Consider the following 11,644-nt stretch of genomic DNA (forward strand, 5'->3'; position numbering starts at 1 on the left):
ACGGCAGAAGAAGGCAGGAGGGCTTGAGTTGATGCAAATGTAGGGTTTTGTCAAATGTTATGACCCATTTCTAAAGAACTTCATCATCTTTATAATACAGTCAGATGTGAAGGTCAGAACTTCGGGGAGCAGGCATAAGCCATTAGGACTGTCGATGATTCTTGATTTACAGCAATTGTTACTTGGCTAATTTGGCTAAGCTTTTTTCTTTGTTTTTGTTCCAATAAGATGTTCTGTGTTACTCTTAGTGCAATCTATAAACTTGCCTATACTTCCAACACCTATATACGCCGTGTATGCTATTTTAATCTACAAAAGACTTTTTTGAAAGTCGTGGCTGTGCAAAGCCTTCATTAGTATTCATCTTATCCTTAGTGGCTAGCTGTAGAAAGAAACATGGCTTGGCATCTGTGCTGTTCAAGATCTTATGTATGCTGGTCAATTCTCTGGATAGGTGGCTGTACAATTTGATTACTTGTAGTAATACTTGCTACAGTTTGGTTATTAGTTGTGGGTGGAAGTGACTTAGGAATGGAAGGAGTTCAAAAGTTCCTTTTAAACTCTTCCTATAGCAGATGTGAAGATTAGATACCCTTTTTGAGGAAGTTATAAGATAGTAAATTCACAAAGGTTTGAAGGATGTAAATGGCAAAGGTAAAAAAAAAAAAAAAAATCCTGACAGAGGGATTTACCTATAGACTTGCAAGAGAAATGAAGAAAAACAAGCAGTGAGAAAACAGTCCTGTGTTGACAGACAAATGGTCTAGACAAGTACAACCGTCGTTCTATTTAGCCACGTTTTTGACACCTTCCTAACTAGTGAGAAGGGGAGAAGCCTTTACTAACCATCTGGAATCACAAATTCTTCCCTTTCTTCCAGTATTAGACATTTTCCAGTGCTTGGCTGCACTTCTGGGTTTGAGCAAGAAAACACCTTAAACTTTTCTATGTCGTCTTATTGCTAGAGATATGTGTGATGTAATGAATTGTGGGAGCTGTTCTGTACATTCATTGTGTGTTTGAATTGTAAACGCTGATTTATGCCAGGTTTTATTTGGGTCTGTATTTTTTGCCAAACTTGACTATGTTGCACACGGCATAACTTGATTAATTTAGATTTATGTCCTAGTATCATTTGCAGTACCTTTGCAAGGAAACTACCTTTTGCTTCACCTGTGGTTTGGTTGGTTTTTTTGGTTTTTTTTTTAATAAAAAAGCACAAATAGGTCTATGAAAGTTGATGTTTTGCCTTTGTGTCTGAAATTTAGCTTGTGGTGTATTTTATGAAGTTTGAAGTAATACTTATGCAAGTACTAGAACAAATGTGTAAATGGCTGCCTAATTTTCTAAGCCTTCCTGCTGGACATGTTGCAGATGTTATTTGATATACTTTATACAAGTCTCTTGTATTTCTGAATTTGTTTAACTTTAGGAGAGAGATAATTTATATCTGTTGTTACCATTGAGGTGAAAGAGTTTGGAGTTGCAAGTTCTTTAATGGGTTTTCTGTTCCCACTGGATTACCTAACTGAATCTTGTGCACTTAAAATTGTACAGAAAGATGCAGTGTCCAGAGGTGCCAATTTCCCCGATATACCTAGAGCTAACAAAGACTTCCTATAGAAAGATATTTTAGAACAGAGAACAGTATAGGATGACCTGTATCCAAGGGCAGGACAAACATGATATGTCTATAAAAACCAATGGCACTGTAGGAGAACAAAAAATGAAGTTATTTGGTGATTGCATATAAAATTAGGGTTTTTTTAAGATTATATGCTTGCAAAGTGCTTGTCATGAATCTCAAATGTAAACTGGGACGAGCTATTAGGAAGGCTGGACTTCAGTTAGGTGAAGCTTGTCAGGTATAATGAAATTTTGTCTTCTGTTATCCTAGTTTTGATAAAGTATTCTGTAATGCCATTTGTAATGTTCTAGGAAAATTTAGATTTTTAAAGTCTTATTTAAAAGCTAGGTTTTGTCTCTTTCCTATTTTAATACAGCTTGGCAAGGCTAAGCCTGCTGTGCCTATGGACAGATAGCAAAGATGATGAATAGCCCTAAAGTTTAGTTTTGTTTGAACAGCTGCAGAGTTTACTTTAATATGGACTGAAACATCGTGACTAGGGTTATATTTGTTTTCCCGAATAGGAAAGATGTCATTCGTCACTGGAGTGAAACATGAAACATCAAAGAAAACAGAATTTTGTAACCCTGTGTTAGTCTCCTGTTAGAAGAGAACGATGTAAAAAAGCTGGAAAAGTTTCCTCTGTACCAAAGGGAAAAGCAAAGCTTTTCCGTTTTCTTGTGGATAATGTTAGATTCCATTCTTCTAAATTCATGACATTAGATTTTTCCCTGCCCCAGCTTGGGATAGTGTGAGCTTTTATAACATGTTATTCTTTTCTAAATTACTTGGAAGAGAATGAGAAAAAGAGAGGAAATAATACTGTTTTCTTTCAGGGAGTTTGAGGCTATGCATAGATTTGCATTTTGAGATAGATGGGCTGTATTGTACCAGAGGTGCTGATCCCGCAAACACCCAGGCTGGTACCAGTTTGCAACACAGCACACCTGGGAGCATCTAGGCCTTCCCTTACTTGGAAACCAAGATACAGGAATGGGTGCTGATGTTCCCACACTTACAGTTTTCTTCTAAAATGTAGGTTCTCGGGCATGGAATAGTTTGTTTTTCCTGAAGAATGCTAATCATTCAATCTTTGACGTTCTGAGTTTTACCACTTTTTATTTTACTGGTTTGGTTTTGATACCTGATGATTGTGTCATAGGAGAAAATTTGTCTGCAGTTCTAAATCTGCTCTTCTACCTTTGGGATTTTGTTTTCATGACAAGAAGGTTTTATGCCCTCTCAGAAGGTGATGATTAGTAAATACATAATCCTTTGTATTAAAAGACATTTAAAAAATACACAGCCTGCATTGAATGATGCTGCAGTTGTTAGGATTAGAGATTCATAATCTGTTATCTGCATGCCTTGTTTAATTTTTACCTTTGTTTTTATTTTACAGGATGCTGTACTTTCGATGAGCCTCTCAGTTCCTGTGGCTATAGTCAGTCAGATGATGATGATCTTAACTGGGATCAGGTGAACGCACCGATAAAGCCCTCCTCAGGTCAAGGGATGCCATCTGGTTGGTCTTCTATGTTGCTTTGTTTCTCTTTGACATTAGCTTATGTGTTTATTCAGCATTTCTTGACAGTGCTATCATTAGAATGCTACTTTGTCTAAATCTATTTGTTAATTGCAATACTCGGATCTTCCAAGTGATTTTTGTGAGGGATATTTAGCAAAGCAAAGGTTTTCTTTCATTGTGTGGGGAACATAAAGGTTAGAAAATAGAAATAGAAACTTGGTGTCCTCAGGGAAGGCAGAAAGAAAACAGAATGATGGCGTGAAAATGAGTATGAAGTAGTACTAAAAACAGGTAGATGGGACTACTCAGGAAGACTCAGAAGGGGGAATAGTAAGAGATAAAACAAAGATGGCCTTAGGCATTTTCATTGAAAGAGATATTAATCAAAGTCTGTTCTGAAAAGAAATGGAGAGTGAAAAAGAGGTGAGAGAAAAAGGAGAGCAGAGGTATCCTGAAACAAAGGGCCTCAATGATATTATGTTTGTTGTGTTTAAAAGACAGCTGTGATACTATTATTTAATGTACTTTGTGCACTGCATGTAGTTGGACCTAATTCCGTAGCAACAACCCTTGCAGTCTATTGAACTATAAACTTACTCTGGTAATACAGTCATTCCTTTACCACTTCACCCACACAAATATGTAAAATCTGACCATGGGTTTTAAACTATTCACTAGCCTAAAATGTATCAATTATTCTTTTTTCATGTTTTTATCTACGCATGTTAAAAGTTCCCCCCATGTACTGATCTCCATCTCCTGGGGGATGATTGCCTGCAGCCCAGCTCAGCACCTTCTTTGGCTTTTAAAGACTGAGCCTCCTGTGACAATTGTCACCTAAAAGTAGTCAAAACAAAAAGACCACTTTGTAAAATCACTGGTTGTAGCAACAGGGGACTTCTGCATTAGCCTCATAATTTAGTATAAATATATCCAGAATGCTTAAAAGCATTGCAGATCAATGTCCTGGTGTTTCACATCTGTTTGAATTAGTTCTTTAAAGCACCTGTAATATACTTTGGTGTTTCTGTAAAAATCTCTTCAATAGTTGTTCCCAAGAAAATGTTCCTCCCTTATTTTTGGATAAGGGAATTAGGAGAGAAACGGTGTGAATCTTCAAAAGTGACTATATAAACAAAACCTGAATGTATGCACTCATCACTAGTGGACTAATAAATGCACTAATGTATGATATGCACTGATCAGCCCTAGATATCATTCACTTGTAAAAATGCTCTCAGCAGTCTTCGCTATAGATTTATTAATGTTGCCATGTGTTGTGGACAACATCATATCTGAGGTTGATGGTTGAACTGAAGTGCCTTTTCCTTCAGCACTTCATTTCCTCTGGCAAAGGTAGGACTCCCAACTTCAAGATGAATGTTCAGTTTGCCTGAGTCCTGACACTTGGATCGTCATGCTAGATTGAGTTCATCATCCCAGATAAAGGAGATTCTTGCAAATTCCTTTTTAAACTGGCTCTTGTCCAGTGGTCTTGGCACACGTTGCTAAAAATTCTCCAGACTATTTCATTAGTGCTTAATACTGTTTCTCAAGTTGGAGCTAACACACATAGTTTATCAGTCATCTTGGCTTGTAGTACAAGCTATACATTCTTTTCTCAAATCATGCCACTGGAAATTCTCTTTCTATTCCAAATTTCATTCATTACTCTCCCCACTTGGATTTTGTGAAAGCGATTGTCAGTATATGTTGTTCAGTCTTCTTGGCAGATGGAAGAGGTTGAAATCTATGTTCTTTTCTGTGATGACCATAGGCTTGAAGATTTTTTGGTTTGTTTTGTGTTCCCAGGGGCAAGAGTCCAGACTAGGGACTGGTATTTTTATGGAGGGAAAATTATACAGATGTAATTTTATTTATCAGATGTCATACAACTTATTTCTTATTTGTCTTCCTGCCTTTTTATCAGAAGACTAAAATAATGTTCTGATGATCAAGTAAAAAGATATTAAATTTGGTAATAAATTATATTTAGAGTTTAGGGAGTTTTATTTCTGCCCATAAAGGAAGTGAAATATGCTTTGGGAGTCTTGGGTCAGAAGATGAACGAGTTAGTCTGAGGAGGGTTGTGGATATTGGTGCCTTAAAAGGTCAAAAACCCCTTTGAGAGGGAAAGAAATGCTCATTTTTTGCAAATGAGAAGCAATGTGTCTAAGGGCACGATTCAGTCAAGTGGTATCTTATTTTTCCTCATAATTTCATCTAGACAGTTTTTTCCTGTTCTTGCTCAAATCATCGTCTTAATGATTTTAATTAGTTTTCAGTTAGCCTTAGCTAGAGAGTTATGTGATACACTTAAAAAATTATTTCAAGTAGTTTGTCAGCAGTTTGAGCTACATATTTTAGAAAAAATAACTTCAGATGATAATGAATAGAACATCTTAAGATTAATGGTTTGTGGGGGATTCTTGGCTTGAAAGCAAAATGCTTTATGCAACAATGTTGTAATACTAGACTGAAACAAGAACTCTCAGTTCAGTAGTCCCTTGTCAGTAGAAAAAATTAATGCACATAACATTCCTAATTTCAGGCAATATGCTCCAGTGAGTGAGTTGATATTAATGTATAATATTTTGTATCATTTGGTGGCAGTCAGGGGGAAGCACACTAGTTATGGCATTTGATTTATTTTAATCCGCATGAGACTGTTAAGACCATAGCTGTACTTCAGATAGATAAATATTTTTGGCTTGATATGTTATTTCAGTGGGGCAAAAGAAATGTCATATAACATTCATGCATATGTGTGCATGCATTAATGTACACACTATATTTACATGTTAGTGAACATTAATAGTTCTTTGTGAGATCTAGTTTTAGATGAAAACTGATAAGTTTTATCCAAGATAATAATAAAAAATTTCTAAAAGTGCTTCTTACAGTGGACTTTAAGCCTTGTTGGATTGTTACAGTAGTAGAAAAAGATGAAGTCATTGCTACTAAAGTAAGTAGGGTGCTAGCACTCTAATTTTCTTGATAAATATAAGCATGACCTTTAATGAGTCAGTACTAATCTGAAATTGCATTAAACAGACCCAAAAAGCAATGACATGTATATATTGGTATGGATTAAATGAGAGTGGTTAATCCACTGCTCTTCTTTCTGTTTCAAGTGTCCTGTGAGTCAAATGGAGTAAATACTGTAGGAAGAGTGGCTCTTCCCTTTTCTCAGCCTCTGTCTTTCTCCTTGTGTTTCTGTTCCAAGAATGTATGTTTATAATAACATTCAAAACTCTAATTATAGAAGCACTTAGTCATTATTGATGCCATCTTGCATCATCCTATAGAACAGTTACAGCAGTTTGATATTAATGTGTTTATATAATACACGTTTACAATTATAGCTAACTGTAAACCCTCTAGCTGTCTAGATGTCTTCAGAAAAATATGCCCAAACAGTAGATTGGCAAGGTGTTGGCAGTGGGGCAGGGGGGCTGCAGGAGCGGCCTCTGTGAGAAGAGACCAGGGGCTGCCCCACTTTGGGTGCATCCAGCTCCAATGGACCCACCACAGGGGACAGCTGAGCCCCTTAGTGATGCTGGTGGCACCTCTGGGACAGCATGTTTAAGACAGGGTAGAAAACGTTGGGCAGCAGGTGTGAGAGGGGAGTGAGAAAAATGTGAGAGAAACAGCCCTGCAGATACCAAGGTCAGAGAAGAAGGAGGGGGAGGAGATGCTCCAGGTGCCGGAGCAGAGATTCCTCTGGAGCCCATGGAGAAGACACTGGTGAAGCAGGTTGTCCCCTGCAGCCCATGGTTGTGAGATCTAGTTTTAGATGAAAACTGATAAGTTTTATCCAAGATAATAATAAAAAATTTCTAAAAGTGCTTCTTACAGTGGACTTTAAGCCTTGTTGGATTGTTACAGTAGTAGAAAAAGATGAAGTCATTGCTACTAAAGTAAGTAGGGTGCTAGCACTCTAATTTTCTTGATAAATATAAGCATGACCTTTAATGAGTCAGTACTAATCTGAAATTGCATTAAACAGACCCAAAAAGCAATGACATGTATATATTGGTATGGATTAAATGAGAGTGGTTAATCCACTGCTCTTCTTTCTGTTTCAAGTGTCCTGTGAGTCAAATGGAGTAAATACTGTAGGAAGAGTGGCTCTTCCCTTTTCTCAGCCTCTGTCTTTCTCCTTGTGTTTCTGTTCCAAGAATGTATGTTTATAATAACATTCAAAACTCTAATTATAGAAGCACTTAGTCATTATTGATGCCATCTTGCATCATCCTATAGAACAGTTACAGCAGTTTGATATTAATGTGTTTATATAATACACGTTTACAATTATAGCTAACTGTAAACCCTCTAGCTGTCTAGATGTCTTCAGAAAAATATGCCCAAACAGTAGATTGGCAAGGTGTTGGCAGTGGGGCAGGGGGGCTGCAGGAGCGGCCTCTGTGAGAAGAGACCAGGGGCTGCCCCACTTTGGGTGCATCCAGCTCCAATGGACCCACCACAGGGCACAGCTGAGCCCCTTAGTGATGCTGGTGGCACCTCTGGGACAGCATGTTTAAGACAGGGTAGAAAACGTTGGGCAGCAGGTGTGAGAGGGGAGTGAGAAAAATGTGAGAGAAACAGCCCTGCAGATACCAAGGTCAGAGAAGAAGGAGGGGGAGGAGATGCTCCAGGTGCCGGAGCAGAGATTCCTCTGGAGCCCATGGAGAAGACACTGGTGAAGCAGGTTGTCCCCTGCAGCCCATGGACACCACGCCGGAGCAGATATCCACGCTGCAGCCTGTGCAGGACCCCATACCGCAGCAGGTGAAGGAACCCATACCGTGCCCTGAAGGAAGCTGTAGCCTGTGGAGAGCCCACGCTGGAGCAGGCTCCTGGCAGGAGCTGTGGGCCTTGGAGAGGAACCCATGCAGGAGCAGGCTTTCTGGCAGGATCTGCAGCCTGTGGAGTACCCACACTGGAGCAGTACATTCCTGAAGGACTGTACCCTGTGGTAAGGACCCACGGTGGAGCAGTTCCTGAAGAACTGCAGCTCGTGGGAAGGACCCACGTTGGAGCAGTTCATGAAGAACTGTCTCCTGTGGGAGGTACTCCATGCTGGAGCGGGGGAAAAGTATGAGTCATCATCTAGTTAGTAAATTGTCAGGGAGAGATTTTTTGCTTTCCTTCATGTTGCGTCACTGTTGGAAGGTGCTCCCTCTAAACACATATGTGGCCTTCTCATTGTTTTTAATACTTTCTTTTGTCATTGTGTCTATGAAAAAAAAAAAAAAAAGTTGTGCCTAAATCCCTTCACGCTGTTCTGATCAGTACCGTTTCCTTACCTCATTCATTTGTTCCATTTTTCATTTTCATAGAATCATAGAATCATTAAAGGATGCACGATTTTGTGTTTACCCAGCAGTTCTTGTTTAGTGCTCCAAGGTCCTGTGATAATGCAACTAAACATAAACAGTCTTCTGGAGCTTTTCTTCCTGCATTTCTAATCTGGTTTTTGGTTGATCTCCCAGATCTTGATTTCTTTCTCTGGCCTATGCCTGTCCTACTCTCACTCCAAAGTCCCATTTATGCTCATGTCCCATCCAACTCATTGTGGCCTGTTAGCATTTTGGCATTGTGGTGTTCCCACAGGGTGTTCTGGTACTTTACATTAAAACTCAAAACTACTGCTTATTCTGAGATGTTTACAGGAAGGAATGTAGGCTGAGTGTGCGAGACTGCAGTAGCAAAGCCATGACTCTGACACCTGGCAGTGTATCCTAGAAGGGAAGAAAGAATAACGGAGAGCAACAGAGGTGTTGGTTGGATTAAAGGACGGGTGGGTTACAAGCTGAAGAATTAATATGTGTGTAAATATATATATATATATATATGGACGCATCCATGTGTATGTATGGATGCCAGTTTACCGATTGAGAACAACTGGCATACAGACAGCAGTGAAGAGAAGAGAATGCAGGGTCCGAGCTCTGAAACAGGGAGTTAGGTAGGATTTGGAGTAGTCTGAGGAACGAGTAGGGTAAGAGTTGAGAAAACTCAGACGAGTACAACAAACAAATAAAACACGGATAATTATGCGAACTTCAAATCACAACAGAATTTTTGAGATATTTGAGTGCATTGTGTTAGTTTATATACTGCTACAGTGAGTCTTGTCACTGACAGTGATACAATTAGAATTTTACAGATTACTGTAAGAAATGCAAATATTGTCAAGAGTCTGCTCTATTTGTCGTTTGCTGGATATAATTTCTGTTCATGTCCATGTATTTTGTTACAAAACACTGTTCAGTTGTATAAAATCTTTCTACAGTGTTTCACAGTTCCAGTTGATTTCTAAGGACAGTAGCATCATTTTTCTTCGATGCAACGGTTGCTTTGATATCACTGAAGGGGATGTCACTGCATTTGCAATGAGTCACTGGCATCAGCCTTTCATTCATTTTAGAATACTTCAAAATCAATTACAAATCAAATCTTCACAGGCTGCCATTCAGTGCATTGAAAGGATGTTTTCAGCAATGGAGATTTCTGTGTTTAATGTAGTGCTGGTCAAAGTCAGGATGAGGATTTTGTTTGTGCTGTTTGAGGTGATAATATATGATTTTCATGGCTATATGTAATTTTTTGAATGGCCTACTGTGGTTATTTGTATCCTGAATATCTAGTGTAGCTTAATGTTTAGCAATGACTATGCAGTGTCTGCAGAATATGCATATAATGCCTTATATTAATTATTGTTTTAAATGGCCTTCTGATACCTAGTTAGCAGACATGCAAAGCTCGCAGATACTCCATAAACCAAGATTACTGATTTAAAGAGTATTTAATATTATACAATGTGAAGTAATTGTGTGAAAAATGTACATTGTTGTTTAATTGTGTGTAGAAGAATTGTGATCCTTGTAAAAAGATAGATAAAGTGATCAGTTGGCAAGTCTATATTAAAGCCAACTGCAATGTCTTAACATGTAAAGTTATAGTACTTTGACTTTCCATTGTGACGAGTATTTTATCATTAACTATATTTTAGCACTGCATTGTGTTTGTGTTCTGTGTTAGCAGGGATGCTTTTCTTCTGTTTACTTTGATATAGAAGAGAATTAAATGTGTTTCTTATACAATTCTGTTTCTTCCAGGTGACTTTAAATAGCTGCCTTTTTTAATTCATTCGAATGCTATCCAGAGATAACGCAAATTACTATCAAGGTGTGGGAGTTGCACCTTGTTCACTGTGTTCAAGTTACATTTTTTTTCGTAGAATTTTCTAGACCGAGAACACTAGCATGTTTAGCATTTTGTTGCACATCCAGGTAGTAGCTGCAGGCATTAAGGACATGTGTCTTTTGCAAGCAGCTCCAGCTCGTGTTGACACATTCAAGCCAGTTTCCAATTAACTGCGTAAGCTAATATCAGTTGCTGCTAATACGGAGCAACACGGAGGTCAGCCCGAGCAAACCATCTGAATGCGGACCCAGCTGGCTCTGTGCTGCCATGGCTACAGTGCAAGCGCTAAAGGGGTTAGCTACTTTAAAAACATACCTAGAGACTTAGTGAGTAGTGCGCTTAACAGATTTGTTCAACAACCAAAATAATGCCACCAGCTATGTCTGAGGTACTGCTTGTTGTGATAACTTACAGGAATCTTAAGGTCATTTTTGTAACCTCTCACCTGACTTACAAATTTCAGCGCCTGGCACAAATACTGGGTTTATTACAATTACTGAGCATCCAGTATTCTTGCAAAGCAAAGTAAAAGACTAATCAGCATCAGTATCTCTGATTCTGAATCACTGATGGACAATGTTCCTAGCTTGCGTAATAGGCCAACTAGACGAGTTATTTGAATGTATTTTGCCTACATGCCTAATAGCTTTCAGTCAAAATGTTGGGGTTAATATGCTAATGATTTATTTAATCTTTTGTTGTAGATGTTTTCTACATACAACTTTTATTTTACACTTTTCTTTTGTAGAACAAAATATTTTGAATATAAACAGAGTGGTTCATGAGGTAATGCCCAACGTAGATGACTTACTTTCAAATTTTCATTTGAAGCAACGGGCTTTCTTTAGTATTTATAACTCTAACTTACCAGGAGGAGGATAACAGTTGTCCTGTTTTCTTATGCATTCCAGCAGCCCTCTGATGTTTGAGTACAAAATGGCAGAACATGCTGCAACTCATGGAAGTGGGTGGGAGACGCTATGTTAGAATCCACCAATAGCTGTTAAAGATTTGTTGAAGATGTTTGACTGGAAAATGATGATATGATAAATTATGACTTTTTTAATGTTTGAGGAACTCTCCTCTTCTGTAGAAGTCAGACAGAGGCTATATGAAAGGTCTGGGAATTCATTTCTCATTGAACCAGAGTATTCTCAAAGGAAGCTGGAAGATAGAGTTGACTGCTGAGGGTATTTCTGTGTAACACCATGTAGTGCCACACAGTCCTAAGCGAGCCCTCTAGCCTAACTCATTTACGTTGCTGTGACTACATGTTT

The 11,644-nt window shown here is 38.4% G+C and overlaps 1 protein-coding gene across 1 annotated transcript in view; it reads left to right on the forward strand.

The window, feature by feature from the left end:
- The first annotated feature begins 3,045 nt into the window (after positions 1–3,045).
- Positions 3,046–11,644, forward strand: part of LOC103924545 (receptor-type tyrosine-protein phosphatase mu-like) — a 323,454-nt gene continuing 314,855 nt past the window's right edge. The window contains exon 1 of the mRNA XM_009333074.1: positions 3,046–3,152. Within this exon, the coding sequence (XP_009331349.1) occupies positions 3,143–3,152 (10 nt within the window). The 5' untranslated portion in view covers positions 3,046–3,142. The remainder of the gene's footprint in view (positions 3,153–11,644) is intronic.

This window comes from Pygoscelis adeliae, unplaced genomic scaffold (assembly GCF_000699105.1).
Source record: "Pygoscelis adeliae isolate BGI_AS28 unplaced genomic scaffold, ASM69910v1 Scaffold38, whole genome shotgun sequence".
In the NCBI taxonomy this organism is placed as follows: Eukaryota; Metazoa; Chordata; class Aves; order Sphenisciformes; family Spheniscidae; genus Pygoscelis; species Pygoscelis adeliae.